General features: G+C 40.8%; 2 protein-coding genes across 8 annotated transcripts in view; both read right to left on the bottom strand.

Moving 5' to 3' along the window:
• LOC107378770 (ankyrin repeat and IBR domain-containing protein 1) overlaps positions 1-11341 on the bottom strand; it is a 46620-nt gene extending 35279 nt beyond the window's left edge. For 2 of the 6 annotated variants that reach the window (XM_054741330.2, XM_054741334.2), the window contains exons 1-4: positions 10940-11090; positions 8965-9251; positions 6912-7212; positions 3565-3747 (exon numbers count right to left, since the gene is read on the bottom strand). In XM_054741330.2, the coding sequence (XP_054597305.2) occupies positions 3565-3747; positions 6912-7212; positions 8965-9152 (672 nt within the window). In that variant the 5' untranslated portion in view covers positions 9153-9251; positions 10940-11090. Of the gene's footprint in view, positions 1-3564; positions 3748-6911; positions 7213-8964; positions 10677-10753; positions 11091-11176 lie in introns of those variants that run through there. The other 4 variants (XM_054741331.2, XM_054741333.2, XM_054741332.2 and 1 more) reach the window with 4 other exon arrangements.
• Positions 11342-12372: 1031 nt separating this feature from the next.
• On the bottom strand, positions 12373-17492 carry eomesb (eomesodermin homolog b). 2 transcript variants are annotated; one of them, XM_015949162.3, is made up of 7 exons: positions 17278-17492; positions 15466-16138; positions 15225-15379; positions 14978-15099; positions 14573-14731; positions 13946-14007; positions 12373-13858 (listed from the first exon to the last, which is right to left on the bottom strand). In XM_015949162.3, the coding sequence occupies exons 2-7, from the start codon at positions 15987-15989 to the stop codon at positions 13093-13095; spliced, it is 1788 nt and encodes a 595-aa protein (XP_015804648.2). In that variant the 5' UTR covers positions 15990-16138; positions 17278-17492; the 3' UTR covers positions 12373-13092. The 2 variants fall into 2 exon arrangements, with proteins under 2 accessions (XP_015804648.2, XP_015804649.2); XM_015949163.3 differs by having other exon boundaries at positions 15466-16081.
• Between the last annotated feature and the right edge of the window lie 1546 nt (positions 17493-19038).

Raw genomic sequence — 19038 nt, 5'->3', positions numbered from 1 at the left:
TTAACTATTCCCTGCTGCTTTTCTTTAAACTGAACAGAACCAGTGTACTGCAGGTTATGTTTTGTTTTACATGTTTCTATAAAAAAACAAACAAACTCATTTAATCTATTACCCCCAAATTCCACTACCTCCGCTCCGCTCCGGCACGAACTCCGCAGCAAAATCGGTCCCGTTGTAGTCAATCAGAGCCATTCCACTACTGCGGCCTTGCTGCGGCAGTGCGCCGCCCTCTGTTCCGGCGTCCGGCAAAAATAGAATCGATCCTAATTTTGCCGGACGCCGGAGCACCTCCGCAGTCAATGGACAGGAATCACAACCGCCCAACAGGAAAGGGAACAAGCACAACTTCCGTTATTTCACAATAAATCGATAAACAAAAAGCGCTTTTGTTTCATATGCACAGGTTTAACAACTTTTAACAACTATCAATGGCGGCTGAAGTTTAAATGCACAAAAGTAAGCCATGAATACAGTTTCCACTATCAAAGTAGACACACTTTGTTGATCCAAACACTGCTGATCTCTCAACACAAATGATGGGCAGATTAAACGGTTCATTTCGATGCTTCTCCCACACAACGGGTGTTTGGATATAACTTCCGCGTTTATTGCTCGGACTGTATCGCAAGATCTCGAAAATCCCGCGCATGCTTGTTTGCGCACCTCAGGTCTCCGCACCGGAGCGGAGCCGTTGTAGAGCGGGTACCAGTAAAAATTGAGTTCGGAAGCGAGCGGCTGGGGAAGGCGGGGGCGGAGCTTAGCAGAGGTAGTGGAATTTGGGGGTTACAGGTCAGCATGCACTGTGCTGCACATCTGCCTCTGTGCTGGTGAAGTTGTGGGTCTGGAGGATGAGCCTGAGGAAGATGTGTGTGGAGGAGGTCAGTGGTGCTCTGTCCTGGAGGAGGTACCAGCAGACCACCACTGCTGTTAACAGGCAAGTCATTCACAAAGATGTAACAGCCGTCGTCTGAGCCAGCCCAGCAGGCCCTGTAGATGGACGATGGAGTGGACAGTGAGAGGAAGCATCCCAAAGCTCTCTCTGCAGACCGTCCTGTATGATGTTCCTCTGACCAGAAACGTTCAGCCACGGGTCTGCTCCAGTCCTCCATCCACGTCTGGATCCTCCTGCAGCAGATCCAGCTGCACTGTTAAAGACTTCCTGCTCACTCAGTTTAAATAAATGATCCAGGAAGAGTCACTCAGGTTAATCCTGCTTTAACCGTACAAAACTGGTCCATACTGGTTTTGATCTGTAAATAAGTTTAACCTATTATAAATAATCTTGTCTCCTTACCATCTTTTCATTTTCTGTTCATGTAACATGTTCAAAAAACATCTGTAATAATAAAACTGGTGATAAAATCAATGACCATAAAGAGTTATCGGTTAGTATTTGTTTTAATAAATGTGCTAAAATATCAAACTGCTAAATAACATTAACATGATGACTAGGGCTGGGGGTAAACGATTATTTTTAAAACGATTATTCTGACGATTATTTTATCGAATAGTCGACTATTCTAATGACTATTTAGAAAATTAATCTAATGATTATTTTTCTATTGCACAATTAACAAAAACCAGAAAATCTCAAATAAATTCCTCAAAAAAATTGATAAATTCTTACTGTAAGAGAATAAACACTACAGGCCTTCCATTTTGTATAACACTGCTTTTATTGTGTTGCGGTTGGTTATGTTCTGGTGACGTGTAGAACTTGGGAGTGCAGGCTGCTGCCTGAGAGGTGGTAGAAGATGGAGTGTCTCCATGCTGCTTTGTTTTGGTCACTTATGTGCGTGAGGCGAGTGGTCTTACGGGTTAAACCAAACTCAAGGTGATATTTTACACTAAACCGAAAACCCACAACACTCTAAATGTAATAAAAGGGAGATCTGCACCACAAAAAAGATGAACTCTAAACCAAAACGTAACAGCTTATCCCAACGCAAGAAGCTGTTAGCGAAGATGCTAACAGTAGCTTTACCAACGTTAAGTTCAAGTTACCAAGTTTAAATAAACCAAAAACACCCAGCAGCAAACAGACCAGCACGGAGGAGAGACTGCTACCACCAAAACAGCTCTCCTAATGTCTGAAAGAAGCTCCTTAATGAAGGGAGAAACGCTCCCGGTGATTTTCTACATCTGCGGTAGAGACGAAGCAGAGCGTCTGACCCCAGAAGTTGTTGTCCGTTGCCGGGAGACGGAGGGGCAAAACAGGAAAATAATCTAGTAGTGGACGGACGTTGTTCCGGGTCTTCGGTATTTGGCGGAGATGTTAGTGAAGGCGGAGAAGAGGGCGAACTAGAGGAAAAACAGGCAGATTCCTCCTCTATTTACAAACTCCTGGGGATGCAACAAGTGGGCGCGGTGCGTCGACTTCCGGATCTGACGTCGACAATTTTTTAGAATTGAGCCGTCGACGTCGTCGAGGCTTCGCTACAGCCTTAATGATGACAGTAGAAGGCCTCTCTCCCAGGAGGAACAACAGGTAAAGCCTCTCCTGACCCTGGACACCTGCAGTCCTACAGAAAAAATCAGAGACCACAGGTGACAAAAAGGCAATAAACACATTTTTACATTAATCCACATGAGAAGATAAAAATTATATTCTTCACACAAACTTTTTACTTCATTAAAACGTGTCAGCTGTGTAAATCCCTGAATGTAAAACTACTTTTCACAGAAGAACTTCTGTGGTTGTGTGTAAACAGCTTCACTCTTCACCTCTAAGCTTAAGAAAAACGCTTCTTTGCTCCGTTGTCCTTAAAGCAAATGACAAGTTTAATTTGCTACACACACACACAGACGGGAATAACTGGGACCCGCGATACAAACTCGTTCTGGCTGATTTCTGCCTAAAATGTAATTTAAAAAACAAAAATACAAATGAAAAATGTCTATAAACTGAACCACTTTAAGCTTTTAAGGTTTCTACGGCTAGTTTTTAACAAACTTACGTTTAAAACTTCGTAGCTCTCCCCATTTTCTCTTCCTGTTGAAAATCCACAGCCGGCGCGCAAAACATGCTGGGATAGCCTTGTTCTGTGAGGATACAACAGACCCGTCCTCGAAATGTGGGCGGAGCGAGGACGTGAGAATGAGTATTCTTGGAATTCGGACAGTACTCGTTGCTGCGCTGTGACGTCATCGCACTCTTACAAGCATCCTTCCCGTGGATTCGGACACACCCTCTGTCTGTAAGTATGTCCATTAAAAGCAGCTACAAATAAAATATGAATGATTCTAGACAAGTTTTAAACACTGGACTGATCCACCAGGAACAAACTTAAATTTTCTGAAGTTTTTCATGTTTAGGTCTTTAGAAATGTTGACTTTAAACTAAGGTAATCCTACCCAGGTGTGTGCTTTGGCTAGTTGAATACATCACTGTTAGCTTGCTCAAAGTGGTTGTAACCAAAACATCAATAACTGTTAAACTAAATGAAAAGGTTTATTTTTTTTAAACGATGCAGAATAAAACACTAAATGTTAGTCCTGACTATAAAAGTCACAGCACAAAGGAATGAAACCAAAGGTGTGGGCTCATTGGCTCTCATCCGGTACCTCTCTTCGGTCAAGGGCTGCGTACTCAGCTTCTATACCCTCAGCCTCGGGCGCCAGAGAGAAGACCATCTGCGACTCCAGGCGTAGGGCCAGATCCTTGTGGTGCTGCTTCTCTGCACAGTCACATGGAGTCTCGCAGTTTTCATTTTCTGAAAACAGGTCCGCTTTTCTCTGCACCAGTAACTGAGCAAGAGCAAAGCAAAAGAAGAGTGTGGCTTAGAGTACTGGACACAGGCTGCATTCCAGAAGATGTACCAAGATTTAAAAACGGTGGAGCTATGCAACAACGTGAATGGGGTGTTTGAAAATCATGGGTACGGTTGAATAGGCAAAAGAAATGACCTTCTGTGGTTAATTTCTGAACTCATTTCCTTCACTGTGACCAACTCAGTCTAGCAAAGGCTGACACAAACAAAACTACACTGATACTGTCAGTGATTAATACTAATGTTTAAAAACTTTTTTTATGTCGATCAGAATATAAATGAGGAAGAGTTGAAGCATAAAAGCAGCAGATTTTTCATTTATGTAACAATTTTTGTGTTACAGGAGGTAAAGGTGCAAATTTACAACATAACAGACTCTGTCAGAATCAAGCCAAAGTAAATCAGATTTTTTCGGTACATAATTACTAGACAATTTGCATTTATTAGGATTAATTTTGTTGTTAAATCCAAAGCTCTCAGTCATGAATATATAACTAAATCATGGGAGGGTTCTTCTACCCAAGGGATTACACACATGAACAGTTCCAAAGCCACATAATAATAATTCTTCTTATTTCACCGCTTTACCATCAGCTGAATAACAAATCAGCAACACAAAGGGATTCATAAACATACTTTCTCATCTTTAAATAATACTCATTCTGCAAACATGATTTTTTTTCACCAAGCTTTACAAAGTTGTTCAGCTTCTAGTTTAGTTCTCTGGAGCAGCAGCCACGTCTAGATTAGTGTTCAAAGTGGTGTAATGAATTCACCCCAGGCTAAAGAATGAGACACAAGCTCCTCGTTGGGTTCAAGTAATGACAAGAAGAGGGGCAGATCATTACTTGCTTTGTGCTCCTTTACAGGTCACTCTGAGGGTTATGGAGCACTGCCTGCTAAGGCATCATGGCCCTCTGGAGAACGGTGCATTTTTTTTCCTGGACAACTGCTTGAGGACAGAATCTCCCTGAAGCTTTCAGCAGGTTTGGGAATAAATTTTCAGTCCTTTTTAGACTGAAAAGTCCAACAAACTGGTCCTTAATGATAGCAGCCATCTTCCACCCAGCTGGGGTCCAACTTCGAGTGATGCCATTCGAGTGATGTCCATTAGTGATCCCACTATGGGCACATCCATCTGTTACATTAAGACCCAGTCCCATTTCATATTAAACATAGAAACTTTAAAAAAAAAAAAAACCTTGGTCTTACTGCCTCGGCTCAGTGGTGACTGGTTAAATCTTTACTTTCAGCTTTGAACACTTCTGAACAGAATGACTTCATAGCCACTTTACAAACTTTGATAAAAAAATTTTAATTCTTACGCATTTCTTCATTCGTTTTAAATTAACTTAAAAAAAACAGACATAAAGTATTACATTTTCCAGTTTTTACTTATCGAAAACTACAAGCATTTAATTGTTTTATAGATTAAGTAGTTTTTTATTGACCCATTTTACCAGAGGCAGGACTGCTGAGATATAGAGGATCACACTCCTGATTGCACAAACATAAGTCACTTCAGAAGGCATATTTGTAGTAACTAGGGTTGTCACGGTAACCGGTGTGGCGGTAAGCCCCGGTAAAAAAGTTGACAATTATAATAACAGTCTTGTTTTTAAAAAACTATATTATCTCGGTGGGTTACCGTGGCTGCGGTGTAGGTGCGGTGACCCTTACCAGCCACCGTATCATCTGCTGAAGTTGCCGGCGACACATGCACGCTTTGTTGTTTACAACCAAAACTTTCTTGAAGCTAAAGCTGAAATAATGGCCAAAGGAGGAGACGGCAACGCTCAGGACATTTTTATCCCTCAAAGAAGACAAAAGTGGGAAGTACGGGCATTTTTTGGATATCTGAAGAATGCCGAGGGACAGTTGATAGAAGACGGCTATCCTGTTTGCAGCACGTGCAGAAAAAGTGTCTGTGAAAGGCAGCAACGCTTCAAATCTCATGACACATCTGCGTGACCATCACCCACAACTCTACAGTCAACGCAAGGCAAGCTAACGTTAGCGTTTTAGCTCAAATGCGTGATCCGAGGATTTGGGTTGAGGGGGAATGCAACGAGTCGCTATATAAAGCAGCCGCAGCGCCGCTACCTGCATATAAACCGTGTCGCGGACACCCCCATGTTGAAATGACGCTATGCATTATGGGGTTCCCAGGGGCAGATAAGAGTTGGTCTCTCTCCGAGAATAATTATGAATTTAACAATGATTACTGCCTGATGACATTTTCCCACATCTGCAAAGCTCACTGGAAGGACACAAACCGAGGACAATATTTTCCTGATATAGGGTTTATTACTCAAGTAAGGGTAAAAAAGTATCTGATTAGAAGGCTACTTGAGCACTGAGTATCATCTGATCTAATATTTTTAAACAATGACATCAAATAGACAAAAAATAAGAAGTGATGGGCAAATATTGCTATTTTAAATACTAAAGGGAAAAAATGTAAACAAATAAACAACATAATTACAAAATAACACATTTTAGGCAAAATTTAGACACAAACTGAGGACAATATTTCCTGACATACAGGGTTTATTTAATTGTGTGAAAATATAGCACGTTTAAAAAAAATACCGCGATAATACTGAAAACCGTGGTTATTTTGGTCACAATAACCGTGAGGTTAAATTTTCACACCGTGACAACCCTAGTAGTAACACAACTTAAAATGACAGTAGTGATTTTAGTATTTTCCTTTTCTGTACACAAGCCAGGGTGGGCGGGGCCATGAAAGCTGATTTTCCCTGTGGCTTAGAATAGACCCGAGCATTTCCCTGTTTATTTCCTTTCTGTGTATTTTTCTGACCCGAGCATTTCCCTGTTTATTTCCTTTCTGTGTATAATTCAGGCGATGGAGGCTGAAGAAAATGTACACATGCATATGCTACCCAGAGTGACCGAACGTATTTCAGAAAGGACAAGTATTACATGGTCTCTCAGTGAACGAGTCATTTAAAGGCTGTTTGTGTTTCACTTTTCTTTGTTTTTGACCCAGAAACTAAAAAGATAAAGATGCATTGTGTTTTGATTTTTAATTTCTCACCATCTCGATGAGATCATCAGTTTCCACCTATGAAGCCTCTGGTCTACGTTTTAAAACGTCACACGATTTTGAATCCTCACCTCAACACAAGTCTTCATGCCTGAGGCGGCAGCGTAGTGCAGGCAGGTATTTTTCTTGTTGTCACTGGCATTTATGTCAGCGGTCTCGTACTCTCCGTGGTCTAATTTTGCTCCAGTCCATGACAGGATAATCTGAAGGCATTCTGTTCGTCGCTGTTCATCTTCATACGGTCGTGAAATCCTCGGCTGCAGCGCCCCCTCGGAGGTAAGGATCTGAGGTCCCATGCAGAGAAGGTGCAGAGACGTCTCGTTGTGCACATTGCGCTTGTTTGGATTGCCATCTTTGCTTAGGAGAAATGACCTAAAAAAATAATTAAAAAACAGGATAATATAGAGATTAGCAGCTGATTGACATGTTTTTCCTGAGGGAATCACACACAAACACTTGCTTTAGTGTTAAATATATTTAGCTTTTCTCTAATCAGTTTGAAGCCTATTTAAACAGATTTACAACATAAAACATGGAACTAGCTAAAAGCAAATAACCACATTTATTAAGTTGAAGACTAGCCAAATACTTAGAGGAAAGTTTCACAATATTCTATATTAATTCTAATTAATATGCAAGAGAGCCATATTAGAAAGTAAGGGTAGACCAATATATCGGGCCTATATTTATCGTTTATATACAGTACAGGCCAAAAGTGTCGACACACCTTCTCATTCAGTGTGTTTTCTTTATTTTCATGACCATGACCATTTACAAAGGAGTCAACAAGTGCTAAACACCTCTGGGAGCTCCTTCAAGACTGTTGGAAAACTATTTCAGGAGACTACCTCTTGAAGCTCATCAAGAGAATGCCAAGTGTGCAGAGCAGCAATCAGAGCAAAGGGAGGCTATTTAGAAGAAAATAGAATATAAAACATGTTTTCATTCATTGTTTTGATGCCTTCCGTGAGAATCTACCAATGTTAATGGTCATGAAAATTAGACAACACATTGAATGAGAAGGTGTGTCCAAACTTTTGGCCTGTACTGTACATCGGTATTGGCAGATATTTATCCTTAGGAAAGCAGATTTTAAGTCGGCACATCCTCAGGCAGCCTGGTGCTGTTGCAGAATTTAATTTAAATGTATTTTTACATTTATTAATAATGTCTACATAATAAATACTCTAAATAACTTTATTTAGATGTCTGACTTTAACATCGAGTGGTGCACAAAGTTAAGGTTTAACAGTTACATTCAGAGTTCAAAACTGATTCAGCTTCAGAAATTTTGTTTACCAAGCGATGTTATTAATGACAATTTAGCATGAAAATATGGAGGAGAATGTCTAGATATCAGCCATGGAAATCAGCCCAAAAGAACCGGCAGTGTCGGCTGACCATGCCTCTTACATATCGGCAATAGAAAAACCAATATCAGTCGACCTCTATTAGAAAGCACATAGTATCTTAGTAAGAATTAGAATTAGAAAGCTTTATTGTCAATCTACAACAACAGGACATGCTGTAGAAAACTGCAATGGCTACTTCAGGGTGCTGGTCCCAATATATTCATACGATGATCAACAAAGGACAGAATAAATAAAAGCACAATACAAAAAAACGGCTGTCATCTAGATGTAAAATAATTGCGCTTATAGATTATTTTATATAAAGTATTTAGGGAATTTTGTTCCACCTGTGTTAAATATGCATCACCTAAAACAGCAGGTAGTGCATGAATTATATTAGTAGGAAGAAAAAAAAAATTTGTTCTTTAGGGGGATGATGACAAACACATCCAAAGTTGTTGATTTGTAAGATGAGAAGCTCTTGGAATCCTGATGTATTTCAACCCAGCATGTTGCATTCCTGGGAGCAGATGGCTATGTGGAGGGACAGCCGGGAAGGCATATAGAGGCAAATCATCAACGTTTTTTTTCCAATAAAGTAGTAATGGTGCATCAGTCACAAATTTCTAAAACATATTACAACTATCCCAAAAAGGCTAGAAACTAAACTAATAACATTCTCCTTTCATATTTACTGACCACATCATATCAAAACAAGCCGGTGAATGTTTTGATTACATTTAACGGCTTTTTATCTGGACGCTATCCTGACCTGAGTAGGCGCATCATGGCGTGCCGGGCAGCGTAGTGCAGCGGAGTGTTGTGCTGATAGGACTCTCCATATGTAGAGCTGGGATCCAGAGCCTCCTTGAACTGTGGGTTGCTTTCATAGAGTTGGCAGGCCAGCATCTCGTCCCCGTTGATGAGAGCCTTGCGGAACTTAGTCGCAGTGTTCCCCATTTCTGCTCCTTTTATGGAGGTCGAGCTTCTACCACAGTCGTCTTTTAGTCTTCTCTAAGTCAAGTCGAATGGGCCTGCATGATTCATGTTCTTCATGTCCTAAAAAAAGAAATAAATTCTGTTAAATCACCGATTTTTCTTTAAATCCAAAGAGAGCCTTGAAACACAATCACAAGAATCCAATCTCCAAGGTAGCTCAGCCTCCTCTGCAACAAGCGCCTGTGTCAGCATCATCAAGGCACTGCAAACACCTCCTTACATTTGTTTTTTTTCTGTTGAATAACTGAACATTGTGAGCACAAAGCTCACACAGAGTGAAGGACAGACTTCCTCCTGTATCACCAGGAGCTTCCGCCTCTCTGTGCCAAAGAGGCCCATCCCACTGAGGCCAGCACTCATTATAAAACAAAAAATACTCAAAACAGACAATGACATGCAGCGACTCAGCATTCCGTTTCCACCGGAGCACCATATGGTCATGAGCGTTCATAAAATTGTCAGCTTCATAACAAAAATCTGAATCTGTTTCTAGAATAAAATACACACTGCACTTCAACAAAAACCTGTTAAATCTTTATTTTGCATCTATTACACCTAAGCACCAGTGATGTGAAAATATATTACCCCACATTCATTCAGCAGATGCTTTTATCTAGGAGGCAATTTGGGAAAGATAATCACTTTTCTTTCACAGCTCAAACTTCTCTGAATGTGCACCAAATTGTGGGCTGAATTGTTGCTTCATCTGTTCAAACTTTAACTTTTATTACTGATTACAAACACGTTGACAAAACAGGAACACAGAAATATGTCCTGATGGACCAAAGTGAGAACATGGGAGGGATCTGTGGCTGTTAGGAATGTTCATATAAACACAGTCCAGGGTATTTTTGTCCCTGTGGGGAATTTCAGCATGATGAAATTTATGGGAAGAATCTGAGGTATGTTTCATAAAATCAGCATACGCAAAAGCAAAAAGATGCCAAAGTCTTCCGAAAAACTGTCCATACAATGATACAATTTATTTTATATTACCTTTCTAAAACTATAACACAAGCATGTTTACCTTTAAATGGGATAAATACCTCATGTTTTACCTGATAAAATTTGAAATAAGCAGAACACAAAGAGGGTACCCAGAAAATGCATGGCCAGGTAAACTGCAGACAGTTCTCTCGAACCCTTGAAATAAATAAGGTGTTTACAGTATAAGAAAAAAGAAAGATGTATAGTTTACACTAGTACACGTGTCTGTGTCCAGTTTGTGTTAGGAGATGCACACAGATACAAGAGATAAACGTCAAAACGCACAAAACTACGTATATTTCATATAAATGAAACTCAAACTGCTCGATGAGGACACTATTCGGATGTATTACTAATTTATTTATTTATTTAAACATAATTTTATACGGAGGAATAACCACTTGAGATGAAACATTTCGTTTTCGAGTGGGTCCTCCTTTACAACAAAAAGAACAAAAATTAAGAGCAAGACAGCACACCATTCTGACAATAGTTAACACTCCCCCATGTAACCAGCGTCAACCATCCCCAGCTAACAGCAGCTATCGCTCTTTATAACGGGAGGAAAATATCACCGTTGCCCGAGAAGCTGCCACTTGTCCCTGAACTCCTTCATGCAGGCCTTTCTTCATGCCGTGTGGTGTTTACCATTTTTCGCTAGCTGAAACCGACGGCAGCGTGTTGGTTTAAACACAATGAACAGTCCCCGACATTCCATTTGTTGCATTTCTGGTCAAAACAGACATTCGCCGCTCACTGACCTTAGGTGGTTTTAGCGGCGAACCACTTCGTTTTGTTGTCTGTTCTACTGTTAATGGCAAAACACAACGAGTCTTGCCGTATTCCAAAACAAACATCGTGACGCATCTGCGTTGACCAACGTCAGGGCACGCGCTAGCGGAGGGGCTAGGATGCTAACAGCATTGCTAGCCAAATCAATGCTAACAAGAACAGTTGATAAACTCCGTTAATAATGCGTGACAAGTATTGACACTTACATAAATGACAGATTCGCTACTGAGGTAACGATCTTGTGGGTTAAGCGTCAGTCCTTAGCGTGAAAAATCATTTTTACTTTTATTTTTTCCTTAGGTAAGGCAATCCCTTCGTAGAATTACAGTCGGAGGATGGACGGTACAATCGCGCGTGTGAGTCTTTGTGCGTGCTGGGTTCCTCGTTTTGACCATAGATATTTACATATAGATGTCGCCTTGAGTCCTACTGGTCATTGGACTCACAGTTAAATACTATATGTCTATGATGAAAGAGCGGCGTAAATACAGACGTCATGTTGGAACAGGAAATCATTCATCCTCAGGAATAGAATAGAATAGAATAGAATAGAATAGAATAGAACAAATATTTCTGCAGCCCCACAACAGTGGTGGACAACAAAGAAATATGTGATTAAATGCAATTACAAATAATAAACCCAATAATATTTAAAATCACAATAAAGAGCGTGTTAATACAGCTAGTTAAACAGCTATTTAGGTCATACAGCTAATTGAATTGTTCCAGAAAAGGTCCATTGATGAAATTACTGTTACATTCGCCTAAGCAATTATTTGTTAATAATAATAATAATAATAATAATAATAATAATAATAATAATAATAAATACAACCGTTAGTATAATGTAAAAAAAATTATATGTCGCCATCAGCTATATTCAGTCTACTACCAGCATAGAATGTATATGCATCTCAGTATGTAAGGTGTTTCCTTAGATGAGTCCCTGACTCTTGGGAAATTTTGGGTCCTGTACCAAACTAGTTTGCCTTTTAAAGAACAGCCCATTATTAAAACTTGGTAAAACTCAAATTACAAATTATTTGTTTGAATTTAATAAGGTGTGACACTCATATTACTAAATTATCCGAACAGAACTGTGTACATGGATAATACATAATTATCATGCCTCCATATACATGTAAATATAGCCTCCATACAGCCTGAGATCAGTTGACTCAGTGGTCTCCTTTAAAAAGCAGCTGAAAACTCACCTGGTCAGGCTGGTTTTGCATGACCTTCCGTTAATTCTTCACCTCGGCTCAAACTTCTCTTCATTCTGGTCTTTCTACCAATTATGCCAACAGGATCCACTGATTACCATTTTGTAATACATTTTCTTTTCCCCTTTCTTCACATTTTTACTTTTCCCATTTTTATGATCCTTTTTTAATCTGTTTATTTTTTTAGTTTGTTCTTGTGACACGCCTTGTGATTTTTATCTTGACAGACAGAATAGTTTCTTCCACTTAAATGAATCCCTCTTTACTATTTTCATACGTTGGAATGTTGGTTTTTAGTCCGTGATCCGTGATAGGAAATAAATTAGGGACCCTATTAACGTCGAATCGGAGATTTAATTTATTTGTTATTGCAATAACAAAATTTACCCACTAGAGGGCGACAAAGTCCGTATAAACAAACGTTTTCAAATGAGCAAATGTAAACCTGTCATAACACTTAAAATCATCACTGCTGATAAAACACAAACTCATTTTATTATCAAATATCAGAACTTTGCAATGAGGCTATGTATAAAGTATTATTTTCACGTACTTTAATGAGGGCACAAATTTATATAAACAGGCCTTTAATAAATAATCTGTAAACACAATCTCACTTTAAAGGCAGACACATACATACACATACATGTACGCAACAATGAAATGCACATCACAATGTTTGCTGTGGGGAGCACCTTAAACACATGCTTTAGCTCTGAACTTCCTTATTTCGTGGCATTTAGAACACGTGCCCTAAAATTCAGAGTTAAATTTAAACCTTTTTTTTCATCTTGGTAAGACAAAAAACAAGCCAAAGCTACATGTAAACAAAAGCAAAACAGTAGCTCTTATTGATGAAAAACAATCAAAACAAGGTTTGGATTTTCAAAGACAAAAACTCAAGGATTTGTGTAAAAGGAGTAAAAAGAAGCCAAGCCTTTGGTGAGGGGGGGTTCTTTACTGAAGGAGTTGATAGGTGCAGCAGAGACATCACACTTGCTGTTGGCAGGTGAGTCCTCTGTGCTTGGACCATTATGAGACAAACGCCTTCGCTTGCAGGCGATAGAATAAGAATCAGCCTTGTTGGGGGACTGACCTGATGGCTGGGTCTCTGTCCAGGAGCTGACCAGAGCATCATTGTACACTTCTTCTGTTAGTTTAACTTTCCCTGACTCCTCTGAGAAAACAGCAGTAGGGCTGGGTCTGGGAGACCATGGCAGGCTCGGGGGGACTTTTCTTTGGTTAGCTGCCCTGGACCCCCACCCTGCTGACATTGTGGTGAAAGGAGAGTCTGGGTAGTAGCTGAGAGCATGAGTAGTCTGCATGGAGAGCGATTTAATGCCATAAGGGAGGAGGGAGCTGGAGTATTCCCCCTCATAATGCGTCAGATCTAGCTTGTTGCTGGTGCTGGTGCTATTTCCCCCTTGCTGCACAGAGGTGACAAACCACCTCTGCGAAGTTCCGTCCTCCGATGGAGGTGAGAGGAGACTGTTGGTTTGTGGCACTGTTCTTTCACAGTTGTAGATGCGGTTCTGGGGGAGGTTGTTCACAAACTGGTCCTGGAAGAGGGGTTGCATGTAGCGGGCGCTGGGGACGATCTGGTGGGCACGAGGAGAGTCGTTTGGAGATGGGGTGAGCCGGTCAGGCTCCGGAGCTGTGTAGATCCTTAAAGGAAAAAACAGACAATGTGGGAAATGTGAAAATGTAATTCTCAGTTAACGGATTTAATGCAATGTGATGTGGAATACTCACGAGTCATAATTGTCTCTGAATCCTTTGGCAAAAGGGTTGTGATCAATTTTCAGCTGTGTGATCTGACAAAAACAATAGAAAATGGAAAAAACAAAACACATGTGTGTGTGTGTGTGTGTGTGTGTGTGTGTGTGTGTGTGTGTGTGTGTGTGTGTGTGTGTGTGTGTGTGTGTGTGTGTGTGTGTGTGTGTCACTGAAATATTGATCAATAGTGTGCTCAATGGGTCTAAATGATGGAAGTCTCGCAGAAACAAAATGTGCAAAACACTTGAAAGTTGCATCCATATATATATATATATATATATATATATATATATATATATATATATATATATATATATATATATACATACATACATATCAGCACTATTGTCCATCTGAAGGTCAAAAATCATATTTTTTTAAAATCCGGGATGGGTTAAGAAGGATTTTAACCCAAACACGATAAAGAATTTAATTTAGATATACAAGTAAAAAAAAAATCAAACCAGGTATGTCAACCAAACCAGTACATCTCCGACACACACACACACACACACACACACACACACACACACACACACACACACACACACACACACACACACACACACACACACACACACACACAGCTGTACTATTACTCACGTCAGTGTTCTGGTAGGCAGTGACCGCTATAAACTGTGTCTCTGGAAAAGTAAAGCACTGAGTTTTATTGTCACTGCTGATGTCCTCCACTCCATCCTCAGCCACCTCCACAATGTGCAGCCGGGGCTGGTATTTGTGCAGAGACTGCAGAACAATCATCTACACACAACCAGACAAAACAAAATCAGATTTATCACCTTTTATTTGTTACTGACCATCATTCATATCAAAGCACCACTTTTAATGGAAATAAGGGTTCTTATTTACAAAATCAAGCGGGGGAAATCCCTGTTTTTGTTTCATGGTGACAAATATGGTTTAAAAATCGTAAATCAAATATAAAATTACAAATTTTCTGACTGACACCTATTTCTTCTGTTTGTTTTTTTTAATTGAGTTTGCCACCTGGGACGTGCTGTGGCTGGTTCCCTTGTTGTTGGTCAGCTTGAGTTTGCTGAAGGAAATTTCTTGGCGCATCCAGTGAGCTCCTGTGTTCGGAGACTCCGGGTGGATGTAGACTTTATTACCTAAAATAAAAATTTCCCAACAGAAAGAAAATATATCTGAATTGGCAAATAAACAAGACGTGATGTTTAAAGTTTTTTTTTAATAGAATAATGTAAATATGAAGTGAAAAGGTGCGGGGGTGTACCTTGGCTGCTGTTGTCCGCCTTCCCGCAGGTGACCCACTTGCCGCCCTGAAACCTCCAGTGGTTCGGATCCGCCAGAACCACCTCCACAAACACGTTATAGTGTGACGTGACGTTCAGAGCAGCGATGTTAAAGCCGAGGAACGGGAACATCCGCCTGCAGACGCACAAAATAAAACTTTACCTGTAGCCTGTTCTACACACGCGTCCCAGCTGGTCCTTCAGCTTTCGGTTCTGTCTCACCTGCCCTGCTTGGTGATGATCATCTCGGTCTGGTGTCGGTGAAACTTGAGCCACAGCGGGCGGTTGCACAGGTAAACCTGGGCCCTCATCCCGGGACCGGTGCTGGGTAGAGCCATGTTGCTCAGAGCCGACCCGGATCCGGTGTAAGGCGGGTAAATGCAGCCGAGGTTCTGTCCGTGCTGGTAGGGCGGGCTGAAGTGTGTGCGCCCGGCGGCTGAGGGAGAGTACCCCGCTGGAGGCAACACGGAGCCCAGGTAGAGCGAGGAGGAGTACCTGGCGGCGCTGGGTGGGCTGTACACCGTGCCCCCGGGGGTGTAGGGGATGAAGGAGCAGGGGTTCTGTGCTTCTGGGCTCTGCTTGGAAATCGTGTGTGGGATGTAGTATCGGTCAGCACCCCCCATCCCGTGTTCGTACCTGGTCCCGGTCGCAGACTCGTCTTCATCCGCTGCCGGAGACGCGCGCTTTTCCTCCGCTGCGTCTTTTCCAGCCGTGTACGCGCCGCTTTCTCCTTCCCCTCCAAGCATGATGACCCGTTTCTACTCAGATCTGAGACTGCTCACGATTCTTTTTCTCCACTTCAGGATTTATGTACGCCTCGTTTCCGCTGACGGCTGGCCTACAGCAAGAAACACATTGGTCTGACGAGGCCCATCCGACACCACGGCCTATGCGTCTGCATGCCAAACGAAACCAACATTTCATAATACACACAATACATTAAAAAGGTTATTCTTAACAGTATTATACATAAAAAATTCTGCATCTTTTTTATTGTTTCACTTTTAGAAAGAAAATTAAAACCTTCAGTTTTAAATGTTTTTAATCCCCTCTAAATCCAACACTTTATTTGGTGCAGCCCTGAGTTTTTATGGTGAACTCCTGATTAATCTGGAGGTAGAAGATCACAGCTTGTTTCTTATAAATCACGTGACAAACCCGATGCACAGATTTAGGCTGGGGGTGTTAAAATCGGCTCTCAGCCCACACTTTTGACTTTCGTGCACGTTCAGTTTCAAAACTGAATCCAAATTTATGCATCTAAATTAATTTCCATTTGACAAATTATTGTATGTTGTTTAACTATTTTACGCATAAATTAATGCATTTTAACAATTAAAAAATCCTAAATCAAGTAAACTGCTCATTTGCAAAAAGAAGGCAACATATTTTATTTGGATTTATTTATTCTAACCCTTTGATGCATAATGGTCACAGTGGAGAGGTACTCAAAATTGTTATTTCTTTATTTTTGCTATTAAGCACAGCTGTTGAAGACTTTATTGCATGTGAGCCTCTCCATTTAGACTTCAGTAAGTCAAGCCACCAAATTTCATGTTCAGAATGCACGCTGTCCACCGAGGTGGACATGAAATAAATAATTTGTAAATTATTAAATGTTACAAGAAATATTATTTGAAATTTGTTTCATTCACACCTAAAGATGAATGAAAAAATTTGTTTAAAAAACCACGGTTGAAGATCTCATAATTCATGCATCAGAAGGTTAGAAATTGAATGTATTTGCATTCAATTCCCTTCCGTCCCAACGGGATTACAGACATGAAACGGGGAAACGGATGGTTAATTTTCCGTTTGAGGAAACCTGTGATGCTTCTTGGACCAGACAGATCAGTGAGAAACTATAATAACCAAATTTAAACAGCTCTGCTCGGGTTTAAGATGAAAAAAGACAAGTATTCCTGAACAGATTACATAACATCAATGTCGTTAATCCCATTTATCGAGCTCAAAGAAAAGTATTTATTTTTTTTGTTTTTTCAAAATTATAAATATTGAAGAGTAAAAACTCACCAAGCGTTTGTCCCGATTCCAGTTGGCATCAAAATAAATCAATAATTCAATTCTCAAACGTGTTCAGCGCGTGCAAGTTGCCGGTCTGCGCCCATGTAGAGGGAGTCATCGTGTTGTGTTAGGGCCAGAAGCAGAGCCATGTGGAGGCAGAGGCAGTCCTGCTTTCACCGCTGATCTCTCCTTGTGGCCATGACGCACCAGAGCTGCCTTTTATCAGATCCGATCTGCAGAGGAGGGGCACTGGGGCACCACAGCTTCTCCTGAACCCCCTGAGTGTCACCAGGCGCGGCAGCTCGCTCCATCATGAGTCAGCTGATGTCATAAAATATCTGCTTTTATGTCACATGGTGCTAAATGATGTTTTAAACTTCCAGTGTCTTTGATAAAACACAATAAACAATGAGACTAAAAATACACAAATAAGACTGGTTATAAACAGACAATAAAAATAAACACTCAGTGAAAAACTAAACGGAAGAACAGCTAAACTCTAAACATCAAAACTTGAAAAATGATAATGAAAGAATAAGCAAACTATAGAGCCATAAAATAACTTACATGAGTAAATATGTGAAATAATAGGACAAGGTGCATGATGTGCACATGTCATATTTTGCTAATTAACTTTGTGCAAAAAATCCAAAGTCTTGTGCAGGTGTAGCAGTAGTTAGATGGCACTCCACCAAACATTTTGGGAGCGTTTCCTCTCAAATACCTTTCAAAATCTTTTGCTTTGAAACAAACTCAATGCAGAAACCACAATAAAAGGCATTATTCCTAGAAAAACCTCAGATCGGAGCTGAAGTTGAACAAAAATTAACTTTTAAATGTGCCCAGGCATAACTGTAGTAAAACATACATCTTATTGCCCAAAATGTGTTCACTTTGTTGCTGCACACACGAATTCCCACACTGCTTTAGCCTCAAAGATCATATACCGTAAATCCTCTAATACAGGCCCGGGCCTGTATTTGACTCAAGCTCATCAAGCTCCAGGCCTTTATTGGAAGGAGGGCCAGTATTAGAGGCAGGCCTCTATTTCTATTTGAGCAAAATGAACTAATGGTTCGCTGGAGTTTTTGACAATTAAAATTGCGCCCACATTTTCAAAGTTAAACACATTTCTTTTAACAACGGTAGTTTCTGCTTCAGCCATCTCCCCCCTCCCCCTGCGCAGCAGCCGCAAACTCACTGATGCGCCTGCAGCCTCTCTGAGTTCCTGCTGCTCTAAACATTAAAATAATTATTTCATTTTCTGTTCCTCACTTCTGATGACCTTCAATGGTGTCTGTTTGTTGCAACCAGCAGGTACAAAAACTAACTTTTTACTTGACTATTTTTCTGTCCTGTCTGTTTATTATCTTCCTGCATCTCCTCTCAATCCTAAAAAAAAACTGCTGCCTGGGTTCATATATATTCACCTCATGAGTTACCTTTGAACTGCAGTTCTAAAAGATCTACCGACCGCAAAAACAGCGGAGCGCTTGCTGCTTGGCGGCCGTATCAGTGATCAGTGCATCGGAGGACAAGGTGATGCCCGCAGCGCCCCGCTCCACAGCATGCAGCGAAACGCATCAGGCGCAAATAAAAGACAGAAAACATTAAAGGAAATGAACTGACATGAACGATCGCGTGTCAGTACCTACGGTCTGGCACAGCGCGTTGCTGATCACAGAGAATGTGATCATACGATAATTCAATAGGGAGCGTGGTTTCACAGACGCGGAAGTGATAGCGTCGGTGAAACGCCGGCTGCTCTAG

Source organism: Nothobranchius furzeri, chromosome 5 (genome assembly GCF_043380555.1).
Source record: "Nothobranchius furzeri strain GRZ-AD chromosome 5, NfurGRZ-RIMD1, whole genome shotgun sequence".
NCBI lineage: Eukaryota > Metazoa > Chordata > Actinopteri > Cyprinodontiformes > Nothobranchiidae > Nothobranchius > Nothobranchius furzeri.
Note: the sequence above shows the minus strand (reverse complement) of the source record. Positions and strands in the feature narration are given on the sequence as shown.

What these genes read in the sequence shown, in the direction of transcription:
- eomesb (XM_015949162.3), bottom strand. Translation starts at nt 15,989, where the DNA reads ATGCTTGGAGGGGAAGGAGAAAGCGGCGCGTACACGGCTGGAAAAGAC. An exon ending in CCAGCCACAGCACGTCCCAG is followed by an intron (nt 14,732 to 14,977) that starts GTGGCAAACTCA and finishes GGTTGTGTGTAG; the next exon opens with ATGATTGTTCTGCAGTCTCT. An exon ending in TTCAGAGACAATTATGACTC is followed by an intron (nt 13,859 to 13,945) that starts GTGAGTATTCCA and finishes TTTTCCTTTAAG; the next exon opens with GATCTACACAGCTCCGGAGC.